This window comes from Chaetodon auriga, chromosome 11 (genome assembly GCF_051107435.1).
Source record: "Chaetodon auriga isolate fChaAug3 chromosome 11, fChaAug3.hap1, whole genome shotgun sequence".
NCBI classification, from domain to species: Eukaryota; Metazoa; Chordata; class Actinopteri; order Chaetodontiformes; family Chaetodontidae; genus Chaetodon; species Chaetodon auriga.
The window spans coordinates 14,391,715-14,413,352 of record NC_135084.1 but is presented as its reverse complement, the minus strand read 5'-3'; the positions used below and the strand labels follow the sequence as shown (position 1 = coordinate 14,413,352).

At 42.8% G+C, this 21,638-nt stretch overlaps 2 protein-coding genes across 2 annotated transcripts in view; one reads left to right on the top strand and one right to left on the bottom strand.

Annotated features, from left to right (window-relative positions):
- Positions 1–62: 62 nt before the first annotated feature.
- Positions 63–14,606, bottom strand: cnnm1 (cyclin and CBS domain divalent metal cation transport mediator 1). The gene is made up of 10 exons (XM_076742768.1): positions 12,964–14,606; positions 9,389–9,532; positions 8,053–8,193; positions 7,659–7,828; positions 7,318–7,417; positions 5,942–6,087; positions 5,215–5,458; positions 3,884–3,988; positions 2,898–2,999; positions 63–2,462 (listed from the first exon to the last, which is right to left on the bottom strand). Exons 1-10 carry the CDS (start codon positions 14,432–14,434, stop codon positions 2,383–2,385), a joined length of 2,703 nt encoding a protein of 900 aa, XP_076598883.1. The 5' UTR covers positions 14,435–14,606; the 3' UTR covers positions 63–2,382.
- Positions 14,607–18,848: 4,242 nt separating this feature from the next.
- hpse2 (heparanase 2) overlaps positions 18,849–21,638 on the top strand; it is a 54,266-nt gene continuing 51,476 nt past the window's right edge. Inside the window, exons 1-2 of the mRNA XM_076743436.1 lie at positions 18,849–19,157; positions 21,147–21,301. Of these exons, the coding sequence (XP_076599551.1) occupies positions 18,877–19,157; positions 21,147–21,301 (436 nt within the window). The 5' untranslated portion in view covers positions 18,849–18,876. The remainder of the gene's footprint in view (positions 19,158–21,146; positions 21,302–21,638) is intronic.

Below are 21,638 nucleotides of genomic sequence, written 5' to 3'. Positions count from 1 at the left end.
TATAGGAGAAAAACGTATGTATTCACATTTGAAAATGAGTGAACACAGAAAAGAGACAAGAATAATAGTTTAGTAAGTTTATTTTAGTATCCCTTGTGTAAATCACATGGTCTGTCTCGTGATATCTTTGGGTAACTTATATAATCATCTGAATTTCACATTTAAAAAATGTACCTTTTTTATCCCAAACAAAATATAAAACAGTGTTAACCAACTGCAAAATCTCTCAAAGGCGTCAGCTGAGAGCAATTCTGATTCACACAAATCATCTGGCTAAGAGTCAGCTGTCAGATCAAAAGACTTGCCGTTGCATGTTCTGTGTGCAGAGAAGGGTCAATGCGAATAGCTTAGCAGCGCAGTATCCTTTGTACTTCCATAGCCTTACCAAGCAGAATGAATTCTGTGCGCGAATGTCCCCAAACACCACCTGTGTGCGTGTGTGTGTGTGTTTGAAGGGAGGCGGTGGCTTGACGTCAGCGTGCGTCATATTGCTTTCCTCTTTCATATCTCGTTCTCTCTCTGTTCTGTGGAGCAGGGGACCTGCCAAGATGTCACAATGCAGCTCAGCTTAGTCCAACCTGAACTGCAGCTACCACTAAAAAGGATCAAATCATTATTGCACAACAGCTGATTTCTGGAACAATGGCTTTAAAGTTTCCTTCAGTGAGCAGCATTCTTTGGCCTCCTTCACCCTCTTCAGTAGATACGGTGACCTTTAACCCCTTTTGATGCCCTCTTGTGTCTTGATAACAACAGTTAAAACATGAAAACTGCCTTTAATGAAAGCTTTGCTGTTCTGTGTTTCTTTGTTTTACTGCAGTACATATCACTTTTTTCTCAACTTTAGCAGTCAAAACCTCAGGCTGTTGGTTCATTTTAAAATCTACAGTCGCTTAAGATTTCAGTGAGTCACATACTGCACCTCTGTGGGGAGAATTTACTGCAGATTGGTATCATCCTATTCATGCATCCCTTAAGCATGCATATGGAAACACAGGGCTTCTACAGAGGATAATTCTACAGCAAAAGCAGCATAAACGAACATGCAAGTAGCAACTACTCTTCCTCAAGAATACTCATTATACCCATTTGGATCCATAGACCCCAAAGATCCAAAAACCCCTAGCTTATTTTTAATTGGTGTACGCAGCTTTAGTGACTATGAGAGATGGACTGTACATATAAAAGTGGTCGTCGTTGCTAATGGTATGAAGCTGATTGCTAAGTGTTCTACTGAATGCAATCAAACATCAGGATGATGATTTTTTTGTTTTTTCAAATGTGGTAACTTTTGTTAGAAACATTGAAATTGTGTCCATAAAGCTACAGAGAGAAGGGGATGTTTTAATGGGAAGAGACGCACCAAACAGACCGTATGTAAGACACATGCATGTATGTAGGAAGGATGCATTTGCTGTATGTGTTTGTGTGGCAATAAATTCAAGCCATTTACAGTCTGTACGGTGATTTATATTGCTATCGTCAATTCACTTTTGGTCATTTGGACACTCCCATAAAAAAAATGTTGTTTCCAGCATGGGTATCTTCAAAATTGACTTGCTGAGAGGTCAGTGTATACAGTAAGTAGTCCTTCAAGCTGAGAATAAATTTATGGCTTTTTCATAATCGCGTTCTTTTAAAATAGTGTAAAAATTGTGCTCTTGTCTGGTGGCTTTTTCTCTTTAGCCGGTGGCTAGTGTGTCGGGCTGTGTTGGCAGTAGGCGGCACCTTTATGGCAACATTAGGACAGTTCCCTGCGCAAACAACTTTTTCAGCATGTGGGAACTGCCTCCTAATAATAAATCTAGAATAAATATGTATTCTTTGTTGATTTTAAGGTCGAAGCTGGCTCAGATATTATCTCAGGACCTTGAGTCCAGATGAAGTAGTGCTGAAGTCCGTTAGTAATTACAAGCTATGCTGCCTTTTCAGCATCACATTATGGCTTAAATGTCATGATTTAATGTTAACATTATGGACAGAGCTACTATAAAAAGATAACTTGGTCAAGATTTGCCCCGTTTACTACAAAACATGGTGAAAACCTGCTGTAAGCAGTGCAGTCCTGTGTAAGGCTGGATAAATCCAATACTACATTGTTTAGATTTTTCCAATCAGGTTTTTTTTTTTTTTTTTTTTCAGATCCGTCCCACTTATAGTCACTTTAAAGGTATGAAGTTAGGCAGAGTTGTGACAGAGCGTGCCAGTGGGGACCTGAGTATTACTGGTGGCTACGACAGATAAGATGGCTCAGTCTCCTGTGGGAGTTGTGTTGGAGCATGGAGGGAGTCTATGAGGGGGTGGCTGTTTAGTAAGGAAAACCAGCGAATAATAAAGAGGAAGATGGCGTGTGCTTCGCCCCTCTTCCTCGGTGTCACTGTGCTAGCTCGTCACTGGCAGTTGTTCTGAGCCCTCCTCCAAACACTTCTCTCCATCCCGAGACTTTTTCCTCCTCTTGTTACCTAGAAACAGAGGAGAACATGCTGACATCAGGTTGATAATCACTGGTTCAGATACCTGCCTGAAACTGTGGCTGCTGCCTTTGCTTTTGCACTACTGTGAACAGAAGCCACTTCCATGAGATTGGTTTGAAACTACCTCACATTCACCATTCACTGAAATAACATCAGCTGCACCAAGCAGCACAGCTACAGCCTCCAGTGAATAAATAAAAGTAAATGAGTCATTTAGTATCTGAGTCGACAGGGACGGCTGCATCTGGAGACTCTGCTCTGCTCTGCAGGAAGGAGTAGGTCGCAGCGAGGGACCAGACACATCACCTGTTGCTAAGATACGCCCGGCGCTGTTCCTGCGTCTGACAGAAAAGTTTGCGCACGTCTGACGGTATGTGTGGGTGTGCTGTCGCATCTGTGTCCGTGACAAAATGGCTCACTCACTCAATTTACGCAATAGCTTCTTTCCAATGTTCTCCTCCGAGCTGGACAGAGACAGAGAGCTGATGAAGGGAGAGGTGGACGGCTGAGACTCTGTAGGCACATCTGAGGGAGGAAGTGTAAGAGACGAGAGAGTGAGACGGAGGTGATACAGCAGAAAAGACAGATGGAGCGAAAACAACCCCCTGACCTACGGTGGTATGTAGATACGCAGCCTATAAAACAAGATTCTACTGCAGGTGGCAAAAGCTGCACATCGCAGACTTTAAAATTAATGGTGTAGGTTGGCTTCAGTCAGTTGTTTCAAGACATTATTATTAGGACAAATGATAATGGGGTCACAAACAGCATATAACAACATTTCTCCTGCTGAGGTACTTCAGGAATAAAACTATTGACATACGACACTAGATATAGTGTAACAGTAGCGAACGTAGAAAACAGTCCTAAATACGGCAAAGTGAGTTACAATAGCTACCTAAAATGTATTAATATTAGCTGCTAACGTTAGCCACCATATGCTGCTGGTCATACCAGACCAGTTAAAGTTATAGCAGCAAAACTCCTGAATGCATTGAACTGAGGAAAGGTGTGATTCACTGCATGTGAACTAAGCTGTTCATTCGTAAGAGGAAGAATGTGTTATTTCTTCTTTTAAAACTTGCACAGTTTTACTTCAAATAAAAGCCTTTGATTCTTGATGTGGAATTTTTTGATATAATTTAATCCCACTGCCAGAAAACACTGAAAATGTGTATGTTTCAGCCTCATTTACCACCAGTGTGGGTTAGTGTTAAAAGTGCATAGACAATGAATGGAAACGGATGTATTTTTATTTCAAACCAGCTCAATCAATGTTGTATTTCAAGCACATAATGAGTGAAATCACATGAAACAAACAAACAAAGGAAAACAACTTTCTGTACGTTATGTAATTTGGCAGACAAGATTCATAAGGCTGTTTCCAGGATGTGTGGAGCAGCACTCACCATCCTCTCTGTAATTTTCCGGTCGGTCCTCGTTGATGTAGGGAATCTCATCCATGCGAAGGAACACGGTATCGTTGGGACTCCTCTGCCCATCAGATTTACTGCCTGTGAAGAGAAAATCAGACCTGTCAGCCCTAAAACGATTGCAAAAAAGTGATGTGACAACAGCTGCTTGTAGCCCCGCCGATAGAGGGAGGTAGAGAACTTGGTTTAGTTTTAGGTTATGACAGCGGTGACCAATTAAGGGTTAAAAGTATGCGATTTAATTCCAGCAAAAGATGAGCTCTAACCAGTCGGGGGGACTTTATTGTTGTTGTGGCTGAACGTACAGTAAAACCTGGCGGTATATAACTGGAATCTTTTATTGACAACCAACAGAACCGTCTGCCCACTGGTTTTTCTTAACGACACTAACGCAAACACACACAAACTGGGTGGCGTGTTACACACAGCACAAGACAGATGGTATGTGGGAAATCCTTTAAGCCTTGAAACCAGTGCAGATTGGCTGATGCCACGTTTGCACCAGTTTTGTGAGCGAGTCACTGTGGGTGTTTGACGTTTAGGATTCTTTCCTGATAAAAATAGTAAATACAGTGTAACATTATTCAAACTGGTATGTCTTTGGGGCTTTTTACAAAATGTATTATCACCGGACCCACCGGCCATCAGATCATTCATTTTCATGTTGCTCCCGACCAGCCAGAGTATCAGATAGTTACAAGAATCATGTATTGCTGCTCTCAGACAGGTTTTTGGCCCTTAGCCCACAAAGCACTCCAATCAGTGTGTTTGATCCTTTGAACCTCTGCTTTCTTTCTCTTCAAAAGAAATCTCCACCAGCTCAGTGAATCATAAATTCATACTGAGCCTCGAGGAGCCAGATCATCATTTACATTTCAGGGATTTTGTGTTGCTCTTATCCAAACAGAGGAGCAGTGAGTGCAAAAGCAGAATCATCAGCATTTTATATAACTAAATGTGGGCACGGGAAATTATGCCTCACGCTTCATGCCTGAGCACAGGGCTGATGGAGGAAATAAATGGATGTGGATGAGGAGATGAGGAGGGTACTATAAGATTTTCATCCCACATGCAGACATCTGACCAAGGTGAGAAGGACATGGGAAGTCCAAACTAAGACAGGAAATAATTTTGAAAGATGATGCTAATTGTTATATATGTGGATTAAGGCTGTTCTATTCTGTGTCATGACCGCTGTTGATCTACACTGGTCAAAAATCTGTTTTCATTGACTCATTAACAATATTGTAGAGGATTCATTTAATTGTTTAACTAACAAACGGTTTTACACAATCTATACTACTCACGAACGATGCGGTTTCTCTCATTGAGCTGGCAGGTGTTGCGAAGGCCACCGTGGGGATGGAGATGTGCAAGGCGTGCCAGCCCCAGTCGAGTGTGTGTGTGCGTGAGGGGGAGGGCGATGCTGTGTGAGCGGGCCTCTGGGACCGGAGGCCTCCCTTTAGCATCAGGATCCACCGGATCTGGGGTCTGAGGGGAACTGTCCATCCTGGTGGCCGTTAGGGCGTTCTGGTAGTGGTTCCTGGTGATCTGTTTGGACAAAGAAAGCCAGTATTAGCATCAGAGATCTGTGTGTGCACGCATGGCTGCCTTTACAGCCCCCTGACCCCAGTGCAGGTGGACAGGAGGGAACATGGACTGTAAGTGGAGGAGAGGTGAAGCGAGAGGGCACATCCAACATTTAAGGCTGAAATGGTTGAAGTGGAGCTCAATTATCCCCAGTGATTAAAGGAAAGAGGGTGAATGGAGAGGAGAGGGAGAGACAGGATGTCTGTGTTCAGTCAGAATCAGGGATTAGGACATATCAAAGGCAAACACTGCTGCAGAGGAAGGGTGTATTCTTGAGACTTTTCAAGATTAAATGGAGGGAGCTTAAAAGTGCAGTTGTTAGCTCAGGCTTGCATTTTTCTGCCTTCAGTGTGCAGGAAATTATACATTTAATTGAGTTTATAATAACAGAGGCTTTTTTTCATATGTTTCGGTGCTGTGTGTGCAGGCATTCATGTTGGTCACCTTGATGATCTGCAGGTCTGTGAGCTGTCGGACTGAGTAGTCTGGTAAGTAGACCCCTCCTCCTGCAGTGAGCTGACCCACACTGCCTCCGCTCAGTAATAAATCTGATTGGTTCAGACCACTGCCCCGGGAACTGTACCTCTGACCTGAGAAGAACAGAAGAAAGACATACTTTTAGTTGTGTAGCCCATACATACATCATGCTATGAAAAGACTTCGCACACCCAAATCTATCAAAATGCTCTTCAATTATGTTATTTCAGTTTGGGAGTAAAGCAGATGTTTTCAGCTATGGCTTCCTCACTGTGTACTAATGCGAACCTGTTTGTTTTTGCTGGACTTCGACTATAGTTACATGCACTGCAGCTCTGTCTTTGTCTTCTTCTCCTACCTCCAAACTGTCAAATTTTCAGTTATTAAGGAAAACAGCCATATTGTATTTCTGAGTTCAGTGCAAGCCAAAGGTGTTGTTACAGGGTCCAGGGTTTACATAGTGTCAGCCCCCACTGACAAGTTCTCACTCTTCGCCCCTTTTATTTAGAAAATAAATGTCACATTCAAACGCAAACAGTTCCTTCACAGACCCACTATTGACCATACCTAAGAAATATGATTTCACTGTGTATGGCACCATACTTGTAAAGATGTTCTATGTTTTACTTATATATGTATACATGTGTGTGTGTGTGTGTGTGTGTGTGAGAGAGAGAGAGAGAGAGATGATGAGATGATTGACAGTGTTAGAGATAGAAGTATTTTGTGTGTATTTTTTTTATGCTGGTGCTTTCCATTCGCCTATATTCTGCATAGTTCTGAGGTGAGCACTGTCTAGCTGAGTGGCAAGAAATGCTTCACTTGTCAAGTCCATTAAAGAGCAATGACTCAAAGAGACAGCAAGTAAAAAAAAAATGCTCTTTTGAGATGCGATACATCTGTAGCTGCTTAAGAGAAAACTCTGGATTCTGAAATGTCCTAAGAAGGCACACAACCAGCACACATGCACACAACCAGCACATCACACATGCAAAACATGCACACAACCAGCACAAGAAACACAGGGAGAGAGAGAGGCTTTCTGCCTGTTCTGCAGTCTTAGCTGGATTTCATATAATCCTGTACAGGTCATGTCCTTCCGCTGGGAAATTCTCTGAAATCACTTCTTTTAATTACTTACTTCCCACAGCTGCTGCTGCTGCTCTTGCAGGCTGATGCTATACAGACAGCAACATGACAGCAAAAACATGTCCACCACCGACACTGCACTGATTTTATGATTATTGCTGCTAAACTCTTGCTGCTCCATCATCACTGCCATCACCCTCATTGTGAGACCTAAAAACATTGATCTACACTGCTCCATGTGTGCACTTACTTACCGATAGGCAGGGGTGGGATGAGTGCTGGCATGCCATAATAGGAAAACGCTCCATTTTCAAAGCGGAGAGCCTCCTTTCCTATCTCTACCTCCACCCGTCCCTGTAATGACAGCACAGCCATTTGCATGCATTAGATGTGAGCTCTATGCTCATGGTGTGACACTGAATTGATTACTCATCTAATGGAGCCTTCCATGCTGGAAATATCCAGCAAAACACACTAATTATAGCAATATTAAGCACAGACATGATTACTGTTTGGTTTCATAATTCACATGCCTTTGTGTCACTGGTATTATTAACAATACGTATCTGGCTTAAAAAGCTGCAGCCGAGTTTACCTGCAGAATGAGGACAAAGTAGTCGATGGGTTTGTTTCTCTGGAAGAGGTAGTGTTGAGGAGCGTGTTTGTTCTTGGGGTTGAACTTGAGTTCTTGCACAACGCTGGGATGTTTGATGAGACGCAGCAAGATCTTCTCTGACAGATGACACGGTCTGAAAGGCTCCACCTCTACAAGATAGATGCATATAGACACATACACAGACACAGCCACACAAACACACACACAAGGAAACACAGCAAAACAAGAGTCAAAGAAAGAACACCGTGTTCACTGTCACATGTCCTTATCCTTGATTTATCCTGCAACCCACTGTGTGCACCCAAAAATATACCCAAACAAAGCCTCTGCATATAGTACGTGCACACATGCAGAAACACACGTGCAGTGCTACCTGTAGCCAAGAAGCGGTGTGTTGCAAGCAGCAACTGGGGCGACATCTTCACCTTCAGCTCATTTTCTGCCAGTTTGAAGATGGAGAAATCCTGCTGTTTCCTCTCATGGTTGGATACTCGTCTTTTGTTCCGATTATCAGCTATGAACACACACAGGTTGGGAGTCATATAAAGTGCACAGTATACAGTTCAGATTTCAGGTTTTATATATGTTCTGAGAATAGCTGAGAGGAAGAAAGGTGTTACTGTTTCCGTGATCTTTGCCATTTTGGGGTCTTGCCTCACTAGATATTCCACCTAAATCCAGTAGTCTTGTTGGCACTACAAGGAATTAGCAACTACTTAGAGGTGCCACTGACCTCATTAGTTGATGCAGCTTTATATGATGCATGCTAATATATGCAACAGATGGATTTATAGACACGATTTCTGTTAATACGTTTATCTACAGCTGCAGATAGCTAGAGATTATCCAGTGCTGCATGAACACACCTCTGATTGATAAATTGACTTATTCTCGGCAGATGCAAGCAGCATTAAATACATTATATTCCATTAAATACCTCAGGGCTGCAGCAGGAACAGCTGGCACTATAAATGCCCGAAGTCCTAAGTCAGGAGAGATTAGCTCCCTTGTGCTATATATACACACACATAATTATGCACACGCAGACACACATACAAAAAACAAGAGTTTATGGACACCCACACAAATGCACCCATGACAGAGACTTCTTCACTCACACTGCATGTAATTAAAATTGTAGCACACTTTTATATTCATTTCTTCAGGGAGAAGAGTTTTTGTGGAAGCGCACAATAAAAGGTTTTTTCTCTCTCGTTGTGGCATGCAAATAGTAGAATTTGGAGAGTGAAAAGATTAGATGTGAAATGGCTGGAGTTTGGCATTTGAATTCATCTCTGCGGAGAGCCTTTCCAGCCAATTAAAGATGAGCGGATTATGGTGATTATCTGTGAGACTGGGCCATTTATTGACATTATTTAATTATGCATCCGCAAGCAGCTGTGAACAGGAGGGGAGCAAAGGGGGGATCAATAGTTTAATGAGACAATGAGGGCAGGAGATGGTGGAAGAAAGGAAATTACTATGGACTACTGATGCAAAAACTCTCCTTTTTGCATCCCTAACTATTGCTGTATGTGTTGCTGAATTGAGCATTTTCCAGTGATGCTGTGGACCACAGAGCTAAACAAACTGTCAGCAGCTGTGACAAACCGAGAGAAAATCTATTCCGTGTGGGAGCTGGAAATCTAATAAAACTGATTCACAGCCAACTCATCTTCATAATCACTGTGTTTATGCGTCATACGTACTGTACAGGTCTGTCTCATCCACAATCTCAGACTTGATGATCTCCTCTATGACATCCTCCAGGGTGACGATGCCCATTACTTCATAGAAGGGGTCCCCCTCCCCTTCGCTGTTCACCCTCTGCACCACAGCCAGGTGGGACTTGCCTGCGTTCACCAGAGAGGAAAAGGAGTTCAAATGCTTTCCGAGTGTGACTTTATGCTTAAAAACTGCTCGTGCAATGGGCTGAGGGGCAGCGTCACAGGATAAAAATAACACAAGTCAACAGCCTCCAACTGGATCTGTGTAGTCAAGATGAAAATCAGCATTAATACGCCAACTGGGGCTGAGAGACCATAAACACACAGGAGAGATGTATCTCAGCAGCTTGAGGATGAAATGATTTCAGCGTCAGGACTGCCCTCGTGTCTGTGTGCATGTGTGTACGTGTGTGTGAGACCCAGACGAGACAATAAGTGGGCATAGGGGGATTAGTCTGGAGACACTTTGACAGTTTGGGAGACTTGGCCCTTACGTAAACACTGAATTACGCAATCAGTCTGGGGATGCCTGCATCTGCTGACGAAACTGCCCATGCTGCTGCTACCTCTGTCAACACACATACATACACACCACACATGCACACATCACATGAGCAGACCCAGTGCCCTCCCACTCAGCAAGCCTTTGGTGGAACAGGACAAGCCTGCCTGATACAATGACACGGCTCGCCAGCAGCATCCCCGGAGTGAGTCAGTAAAGCAAATGTGACATGAAGTTAAAGCTGCCACAAGGAGAGAACAGCTGGGAAAATGACCATGAACGCATTAGCAAACAGCATGAGCGAGTTATTTTCATTTTCAATCCACCAAAAACACAAATTTTAGAATATCAGTAGCTACACTTGTATGTATTTTACTTTATCATCATCCGCCATGGTTGGTTTTACGTCAACACATAAGTCAGTTGGTGCCTAAATAAGTTATCTAACCAAATTTATGATGTCACTAGAACACGGCTTTCAACAATCTCCAACCTCGTCGAACAAAATCAGTGGCTCATATGAGATGGGCCGATTTAGGGGATCACTGCCAAGGGATAAAATGGATCAAATGCTTTAATCCACTGCAACAAGAAAAAAAAAAAAATCCCGACTGACTGACAGGCAGCCATCTCCAATCATGAGCCTCTGGCTGTGTGAGATTGGCTGAGATGGTGAGGTTGTGCAGGTCAGCTTGTCTGAAGAGCTCAGGTGAGTCAGAGGTGGATTTTGCCATCAGCTGCTGATGTGCCCGCACACTGCATTACATCATTCATTATGTTACATAATACTCTTGCAGAACGACACACACACTCACCAGACTCACACACGCAGACACACATGCCCGAGGCGAAACTGGGTCTGCCATGGATGTCCCTTTTGCAAATGTTTCTGCTCCGCCAGTTTCGCAGGCTCCTGCAGTCTATGTGTTATTTTAGATCAGGCATAATGTGTTTGCATATGATTGTGCATGATGTGTATATTTGCTCTCTGGGTTTTCTACAAACATTACAGCCAGCACCATCAGTACTGCAGTACTGTTGAAGGAAATAATGCATTGTTTATATCTCTGTGGTAGTTTTTCCTGCATTTTACACACATGCACACATTTAGTTTAGAAAAAAACACATTGGCTATTTTGTGTATTGTTTAGTGCATTGAAATGGTTTATTTAGCAGAATTGTATGGAGCGGTGGAAAGTAACTGACTACATTTACTCAAATGCTGTACTTAAGTAAACTTTTGAGGTACTTATACTTTATTTTATATAACTTTATACTTGTACTCCTCTACATTACATTTTTCCTCCACTACATATATTGAACTCCCATAATTACTACTTACTGTTCAGATTAAGATTTTACATCTAGCACCCATGATTGGTTTATAATAACACTGACAGGGGCCACTTTGATAGCTTAAGCACATTTTTTGATAATATTTCTGTACTTTTATTAAATGTAAAACGCTTTAACTTGTAATGCAGCATTTTTATAGTGGGTTATTGCTAATTTTAATTAACAAAATTACCTGATTACTGCTTCAACCATCGATGGAATATCTCACCCCAATAAATTAAAAGACTTGCAGCAGTGTTGCTCATTAAACTTTCATGCCATGAAAGCACAAATGCATGAAATAAAGAACATAGCTTGCAGTATGGTAGCTAAAACATGCATGCATTTTCCACTGCACAGTATATCTGCAGTCCTCCCTTACATTACTGGTGACATTTCCATCCTTTTTTCAGGCCTCACCCCAGCCCGTCACCCTTCTCAGTGAGACATCCTCACAGCTTCCAGCCAGGCTTCCTGAACAGCAGGAGCCTTTAATCCATCTGAGCAAAATAGGAAGGAGGTGAGAGAGGAAGGGAAAGGTTGGAGCTAAATTTTTCATGGTTGCTCTGCAGGCTCGGATGGCGATGACCTACAGAGTGCAAGTGGCTTCAAAGTCATGGCGGGCTGACAATTAGGTGCACACAGACAATCTAAAGGTGAACTTCACCTTTTCACCTGTCCTTAGAGATAATAATAATCCTGTTCAAAATCAAGAGATGGACCTCTTGACCTGTAAATGCTGATCTAATCTATGATGCTGCCACCACCGTGTCCCCTTTTCACATTCTGATTGGACAACTGCTGCCTCCAATCAACATCTATTGAGCTCTGTTTGTCAATGAAACAGATTTACATCTTAATCCTCACAACATAAGCAAATCTCAATGAAATCCTTACATAACAGTCGTTCCAGTGGCCTCTCATGCATCTCAATTTTACCTTGTGACACTGTCAGGGGAGCAGGTTGAGCTGTTCGCCACGGAGCATCAATTCACAACCATATCCAGCTATGATCAAGACTCCCTCGGGAGAAGCGACACACTTTTGCTCTGCAGTGAAGAGATGCTATCGCTGCATGTGTGTGAGAGACGGAGTGCTGTAATACTGTGAATGCACTTACCAGCAAAGATGCTTATCAGACAAAAGAGGTGTGAGTCAGACAGAGATAGAGATAATATTCATTACATCCTCTGCCATTCCAGGGAAGGCAAATGCCTCCACTCCTGATAAATCCCATTTTAAACAGTTCAACATTACATTAAAGCGTTCATCTGATAACTGATACACATGTAATAATACAGAGCGGGGGAAAAAAACAGGGGGTGGGGGCAGATAAAGTTCACAGTGTTTTTGTCATGGGAAAATGACTTTTGCAACATACATTCTTAAGATAACCCCTTTCTAGTCGCTGGTAGCCTCTAACCTCTAGCTGAACCACACTCACTGTGTGACACTGTATCAGATTTCACATATGGCTCTCACTGCTCTGGGGATCAAAAGGCTTTACTGGCAGGCCCACTGTGAGCCAATGGACTGATGTATACACTGACTCTTGCACCACAAACTTTGTTTCTAAGTACACAGTCACTTCAAAAGACATTAAGCCTCTTGGTGGCAGGAGGTAGCCTTGAAACTGGGCCAATACATACATATGGCGCCTCACATACTTAAAAACTCAGCTTCTAACTCACGAGTTACTCAGAAGTTCTGGACATGTTACCTCTCTTGAATTCCTCCAGCATCACATCCAGCTTGGTGTCACTGAACACGCAGTGCATGGGATGCTTGTAGAACTGAGTAATTGTTTTCAGGGGAGTGCAGTCGTCAGGATCCACGAAGGCTAAGTCTTTGACGAACAGGATGTCCACAATGTTGGACCTCTCGTTCTCGAAGACCGGGATCCGGGTGAAACCGCTCTGCATCACGTCCGACATGGTGCAGAAGTCCAGCACGGCGTCCGAGGATAACATGTAGCAGTCTGATAGCGGGGTCAGCACGTCTTCCACGGTCTTGGTCCTCAGCTCCAGGGCTCCCTGAATGATGTTGAGCTCCTCTTTGACCAGGTCGTGGTACGGGTCTGTGACGCGCAGCATGGCCACCAACTTCTCCCTGGTGTAGAAGTTGCTGATCTCTTGGTGCAGCATGATGTCCAGAATCTTGGAGACTGGGTAGGCGATGGGGAAAAACATCAGCATTAGCAGCCGGGTCGCGCAGAGGGTCTTGGAAGCGATGGCGAGACTGTGCCTGGACGCAACGGAGTGAGGTAAAATTTCGCCTATAAAGAATATACCCAAAGTGCATGAGGCAGTTGAGAGCGCAGTCATTCCTAAAATTTGGCACATCCACACCACGAAGCAGGTATTTGTGAGCACGTTGCCCAGCACCACAGTGCACAGGATGTAGTTTCCATGTTTACGCACCGACTCTATTTTCCGTGCGTATTTCTGCTCCTTTTCTGTGCCACTGTTCTGCAGGACCCGCAGCTCCACGGGGTCCAGAGCCAGCATGCTGATGTTCAGGCCGCTGCAGAGCGCAGACAACCCCAACAAGAGCACCGAGACACCCGCCTGGAGCCAAACATCTGCCTCTGGAGGTCTCTCCACCACCGCCAGCCAGAAGTCTTTGGTGCTGAAATGCTCCCATTTCACTCCATCGAAAGCGCACATGGAGTAGTATTTGATCAACTCGCCTCTGCGCAGGTCTTTAGCGAGCAGCTCCACCAAAACTGAGTTCTGACTTGAGGTGGATCTGAAAGAGCCGAGCAGCTCGATATCAGAGCTCCGGGCATTCTCCTCTTCGCATGGATTCCCTGTGGACCTGTGCAGCCTCTCAGCGTCCACGCTGTCACCTCCTGGTTCCTCTATAAACGCGATCCACGGAGCGGCAGGAGCGGCGTCAGGTCTGCCGCTGATGTTTAGGCGGTTGGGATGCTCCGTGGCTGGGGATGCGGAGTAGTAAACCCTCAGCATGAAGCGGGTCCCCTCGGTCGCCCTCAGTATCCCATCCTGCACGGACAGCTCTCCGCTCTGAGTGTCTTCTGGCCGAACGCCGAGCAGCGCTGCTGTCGGGGCCGGCAGAGAGGAGAGGGTGACGGTGAGAAACAGGAGAGAGAACCGGTGTGGGTGCAGGATGCTGCAGAGAGCATCCGCAGCATCCGCAGCCATCATGCTGAATGAACTACTGAAGGACATGGGAGAACTGGGTCACGTGGTGTGCGGATGGGATGGATGGAGCAGCTGTGTGGCCATATCCATGAAGAAGAGGATGGTATGTTACACTCTCTCTCTCTCTCTCTCTCTCTCTCTCTCTCACACACACACACACACACACACACACACACACACACGAGAGAGAGGCAGAGTGAGAGAGAGAGAGAGAGAGAGGAGGGGGGCACTAGAGTGCTTAAATATACATGACAGACCGTGACGTAGCCCTGTCTTATTAGCTGTCTGCCACTTTCTAAAAATAGAAGACAGGACATGCCCAATCATGAATGATTAATGTGACACACAAGGGCTCAAACAACACTTACCACTACAGGAAACCATTATTAGGCTCAATAATAGACGGATATTCCACTAATACCAAAGCAGAAATAAAGGGAAAAATACGTAGAGACACATCATTTAGAGGCTCGCCACAAACAATTTAGGTTATATATCGCCGAGCTTTAAGGAACTAAGCCAATATTAGATTGGGAGTCCGCAAATATTACTGAACTAACATCTTTCATTATTTATTTGTTATATTTATTTGCTGTTTTGATGTCTCCAGTAGATGGCAGCATTATCACCTGTTTCAGAGCAGCCTTTTATGAGTCATGCTGGAGTCTACATGTGGTTTAGCAAACATTTAACTTAAGGAACACACGGGATCATGTGTGTACATTCATTTCTTTGTCATTAAAAAACTGTTTTATTCTCAGAGGCGCAGTTGAATTGAATTCCTTTAACACTCAGAACAAATGTTGTAATCTGTCAATACATTTAAGAGGAACACATTTTGATCCTGCAGCTTTAAAAATGGGCTCTCACGCAAAACGTTTATATCTCTTCAGGCAATATATTATACATAAAGACCGACCTATTAATGTGACTACCACTGATAAAGCATAAATGTCGATATTAAGAAGATGAAATATTAATTCAGTCAAATACGGTCAGCGAAAGTAAGCTGTTGTCTATTACAAACACACTGACCTCCCAACGGGAAAAAAGGTCATTACTGTAATTGTTATCATTAAGATTATTCTTACTGTTATTATTATGATTATCACTGTGATTTGCCGCACATGGATCAGCCGCTCTGGAATAAGCAGTGAAGCCCTCATGCAGCACAGTTCGATGACAACAGCCGGTCGGATTTACGAGATGGGAAACTGAAGGTGAGAACAGAGTCCCGCCAAGTCTTAAACACTTAAACATTCTGTCTGCTCTCTGTCAGCCACACGTCCACCGTAACATTTGGGCGAAAAAAGGGGGGCTTTGCACACATGAACAAAACAGTCTGAGTTCCGAGGACCACGGGTGAAATAAGGATTTGCCTACATCAGTTTCTCCATCCGATTCTAACACGTCAGATAACTTAATCTTCGGACAAAATCCTTGATGATCTAATGAATTTCTTTTCCGATCAAAAATGTTTAAAAAATATATATGTATATAAGAAAAAATAAAATCTTACTAAAAACTGCCAGATAATTTATTCTTAAAAAATAAAACCGGTTCTTTCACTCATATTTCACATTATTTCTGTCGACATGTCGCATTTATTCGATGGTTATTAAAATAACTGAGGCGGCAAAATAAAACTTTAAGAAAGTCAATAAATCAATCAGTCAATACTTTCCCAACGAAAATCAGTCATGATGCTCAACAGAACATTTCTGTCTGTCTCTCTAAACTTATTTCCCCTTAGGATGTTATTAAAACCCCTATAGGATTCTACTACGATTACGTAATCTATTAAATTAGTAATGTAATAAAATCTTCTGTTATTGTAGTGATGAGACAATGGATGTCCCCATACACACTGCCGCAATTATGGTATAATTATAGTGTCCAAACTCTATAAAATATTTGCAAAGAATATGTGTGGGCATCCCGAACGTGATTACAGAATAAATACTAAATTTGATCAAGACTGATAACAACAGGCTTTTGCTAAGTAAAAATTGTGAAGTTGACATATAATCGAAGCAGGAGAGGCCAAGAGTTCCCTATAGAGTATTTTACCCTGTATATTAATGCTGAAAGTCCACTTTAAATTTAAGGGACGTGATCGAAGAACTGCTCTATTTATAACAGTCGGTAATTCATTGTGTTTACCAGCTGAACATGTTTCACATAAATAAGAAGATTTTCATTCAATCAAATGCTTTTGTTCAAAATGTGCCGTTGGACTAAATCATTGCCTGAACCTAAAACAATACATTTAAAACGACTTTTTGCAATATTCTGCTGTGTGTGCAGAATCTGGGACTCTGTCCAAAAACAATTCAAAACTTTGATTGCAACAGTTCCTCCGTCGGTCACTGAAACAGATCATCCTTATGAAGCTGGTGGGACATCCACAGTGAAACAATTCAAAGAGTTCCTAATGGAAATGCTCTCAACACACTATCGCCATAATCTCACAGAAATGTAATCTCCTCTTCAAATATTATGAAGTTATATTGATGTTTCGTTAGGCTTAAGTTTCTTTTTACGTTTCTTAGAAAAACAACCCCCAAAACTATAAGCGACATGCCAGATGTCCCATTGCGCACTTTAATATTTAAAAGATCATTCAAGAGCTCGTAGGTCTAGCCTGTATAAATATATAAAAGTTAAATACCTTTCTACTGAAAACAAAAACCTGGATTATATTGAAACAACGTCAACTGTGATTTCTGTCTTGCAAAAATGACAACACGAAGCAACACGAAGCAGTTTATGCTCTTGGTTTCCTGCTGATCTGGTAAATGGAAGAAAATATACTGCCGGAGTCTCAGATGCATGCAAGGTTCATCCTTGTGTATCATCCGTGTTTCTAAAGTGTATCAGGCACTCGGGGGTGGCCCTGAGCTTCCTTTTCACGTTTTGTTGAAGAATTAACGGCATCATTTTTACTGCTGCGTCATTGCAAAAATACGGCCTGCTGGATTCTTTTGATGCGTTTAATGGGGACTTTCGTGCGTAAAACCTGAAACGTGAACACCTTGGATTATTTTGCGGCGTAATGCATTCGTGAGTAGGTTTTGTAGATCGGGATAAAATGGATTAGGTCAATTTTCTGCTCATATGTGAGACAGCAGTGACCTTAAAGGACCACATCTTGCTACGCTGGCCTCCCGATGAGACTGCGCCCTGGAGAAATCGCAATAGAGTACACTTTGTTTGGTGTGTTTCTCGCTCACATGTGCTCCAAGAACATCTGGAGAGACAAGTCACATAAAGAGTTTATAGGTGAGCTCCATGTGAAGGAGCTTAAAACCCAAAACTGGCTTTGAATGTTTTTGAAAGAGGACCAAACAGTTCATGTGGCCATCTTTAAACGTCATCGGTCTTGAAAAATGTGCAATCAATCAGTAGTTTGTCAAAACGAACTGAAGCCTCTACAGTACACAGGGACAAGAAATATCCTGTTGACAAGATTGCATCTTTGCTTATTTTGAAGCAGCTTTGAGCTTTTGTTCTCCTGGGCTGTGCAGCCCTGAGATTCTTGTAGATCCCAGCCAGCTGGGAATGATGACCTTTAGTTAGAGATCTTTTCCGAGTAAGATGTGTATTTGAGTTTATGCCAATAAAATGGATGTATGGTGGGTAAATCTGAGCCTAGGTGGGTTTTAACTACATCCCCGGACAGGCCTTTGCGCAGCCCTTAAATGCACCGCAAACATGTTCTACGGGTTCGTTTTGTTCATATAAGTGCATTGTGCATCGTAGGCATTTTTACTCATAATCCTGTTTTCCTACATAATAATCTTTCCATGAATTATAGATTTGTAACTTAATAAAATGAATCAGTGGGTTACTAATTTTATTGAGAAAGAAAGCCTTTTCTTTATCATCATAATAACCTAATAACATGTAAACATGCGCAGCTACTCTTTGATACTGGGCACTCTGGGTTTCACTTTATTGCTGGACTCAACTTTGGTTTTCCATAGAGTTTAATTCTGATGGTAATACTATTTTACACACGAGTTAAGAAAAATATTGATGTTCATTTCATAAGAAAACGCGACTATATCCTCGGTATCTAGATGACAACGCGTCCTCACCTACTCAGACGAAACTGCCGTTAGAAACATGAGCTGAGAAAACTACTTTTGAGCAGTTTGTACTCATACCTCAGAGAACCTTAGAGGGGCGGTGCTGCCCCCTCTCCTCCCTCCAGCTTCTGGCTCCCACAACCGGGAAGGCTGGTTCGGGGCGTGCGCTCTTGTGAGCAGCTCCCAAAAATACTCAGAGGGGCGGGGGGCAGAGGGGGTGAGACAACTAGACAGGAAGACAGATCCAGATCGATGAGAACGAGGTAAAGAACCACCATCGAACTTCGCGGCAGCAGTTTGATTATTATTTTTTTCTTCTTGTTCTCACCTATAAGCCTCATTACGCGCACTGATTCTCCTGCTCTCATAACTAAGAAGATGCCCAAATCCTCACCTTGCGTATTCCCATGTTCCTCCCTGTGGCTGGCATCTTTGGCTACTTTGGTGGTGCAGTCGGTGCTTTCTTCCTCCTACTCTTCTCATTCCTCCTCGACATATCAGAGACCTGCGACCGGTGGGAAACGACCGGGCTTCATGGAGAGGACGCTGATTCTCCTGGATGTCAACACCCGCAGTCCGACCAGAGTCCTCAACGACAACTTCCTTTCTTTGCAGCTGGACCCCTCGATCATCAAAGACGGCTGGCTGGACTTTCTGAGGTACCAAAGAACTTTCCTGCTCACCGACAACATCGATCTGTGTCCGTGTCCGCCTCCAAAATGTTTACTAGTTCTTTTATTCATTACGCACGCAGCCACGTTGTCTGAATTGCCATAGAGTGAGCCAGCACGTTTCTTCCTCACTCAGTGGTCCAGTGCTCCACATTACTGAATGGTTTCCATCGAGTCTGGCAAAGACCAAACCTACCAGATAATTTAATAAAGTCGAGAGTAATCGAATGGTTCAAAAGCGATCCGTTTCGGGCTTATTGCTGTTATAGTTGACACTCTATTATGTACACTTGGCGTGTAGACTGCAATGCAAAGTGTCCATTTCCCAAGTCATTAAATGTTGTTTTGAAGTTTTATTTTTCTCTCTAAAACAGCTAAAAAATCAACTCCACTTGGGTCCAATGCCACTCACGTTGTTTCAATATATTTTTTTTAAAATGCACAGTGGAAAGAACTGACTGACTTTCATTCAGTTTTGTGACTTTTCACCTCAGAACAATCAAAATGTCGCCATAGACGCGCCTTTTGGGACTCGATCCCGCGTCACTGGCGCATGGTTTGACCATGAATCATGACACTTTCAAAATTCAAAACAAAAATTCCACGTTTATACTAAACTTTTTAGCTCACAACACAGACAATACTAAGGACTCATCACGTCCTGGATGGGATTTATCAGAAAATGTTTCTCGATCACATTGTTTAGTTCAGCTTCCAGCTCCCATTGTGTCATTGTCACAGATTATGATCCAGAAGGTGTTCTATAAAGGAAAACATGACATCATTTTGTCCAATACTTTTTCCACAAACTAGGAACCTTTTACTGACAAAGTATTTCCTTTATGTGTGTGCCATTCATCCCCTCATAATAGAAGAAGGCAAATGCAAAACCGTTTTATTATTTTACTGTAAATGCATGGAAACATATTACATTCCACCACATCACAGACCTCTTTTACAACTTTGTTCTGGGTTTGTTGTTTATTGCCCAGTCTTCTCATAATTAATATATTGTATACATTTACCCTCATCAGCTTCAAATTGAGTAATGGTTGATCATTAGGCTGAAATACCCTAAACATCAGGCGCTCTGTACTGTAGTCTGCAGGCCTGCCGACCGTCACCTCGTGCATCTTCCGTCATTTTATTGAGGCGCTTAAGCCGGCTGCCACGTAGGCTGAAATGAAAAAAATCAGTAATTTACAACTAAATAAAACTACACGAAAGACTTGCATTGTTTTTCGAACCAATAAAACTTCATATCCACAAAATATTAACATTTTTAATGCCACCTACGGCTTAATTGCTATTTTTTCACGTTGCATATGAAAATCAAAAGTGTGTGTGTGTGTGTGTGTGTGTGTGTGTGTGTGTGTGTAGTATTATTTTAAGTAAATTTTTAAGATTATATTTGTTGTCACTGGTAATTCTATGTTTTCACTTTCACCCCAAAATAAAGACACTTTGTTAGTGGAAGTCTGTGACAGCTGAAAATAAAAGTAGCAGCTTATTATTGTGCAAAATATGCGTGAAATCTCCTGAATTTCACACCTGTAGGTCTTTCAGAAATAATAACCTTGACATTTTAAACAGTGGAGCGTAAACCTGCTCACAGTCCAATGCTTTTTCCATCGGATGACAGATGATGGTGGAGTTGCTGCCTGTTTCTTGGGCCTGATGTTAAAGATAAAAATGGACAGAAGTTTTATGATAGGCTTGCGGTGCTTTAGCAGCCACAGCAAAAGGAAATGACTTATTTTGTATTTATCTCTTAGGCTCTTTTTCATGTTTTGGACCGCAGGTCTGAAATAAGTAGGAACTGAGATTGAAACACAAATAAATGACGATTCGCTTTCCCAAAATGTCTCTGCTCCTCCTACACATGGCCGTGATTATGAAGTGAAGCTACAAAGAGACAGCATTTTAATAACGCACAGCTTTGTCACGTGAGTCTCATTCTGTCCTGTGTGCCCGCAGCTCCAGGCGGCTCGTGACCCTGGCGCGCGGCCTGTCACCTGCCTTCCTGCGTTTTGGCGGAAAGCGGACGGACTTCCTGCAGTTCAACAACCAGAAGAACCTCGCCAAATTCAGAGGGCCGGGACCGGACTACTATCTGAAGAACTACGAAGACGGTGACGAGACACGTCGATTATCTTGCTCTACTTTCCTCTAATGTGTATTTTTGAGGCGCTGTTTATAAACTGCGTAGGCGTCAGTAATCGGCCTGTGCGTGTTCTTCCTCTGTGTGAACAGTCACACACAATGAAAACAATGTAATGCAAAATTATCCTTTCTTTCGAATGTTACGTTTAGGTTGTTTATTTATTTTACACCGCTCTCTCTGTAAAATACCCCTAGTTTACCCAGTTAAAACTAAGGTCGCCCGTCCATGAATCCTACCTTCGCGAAGGTCACAATGTTCAGTTTTTCATAAAACTGTTTCAGAGGGGCGTCAACCCTCAGTAAATG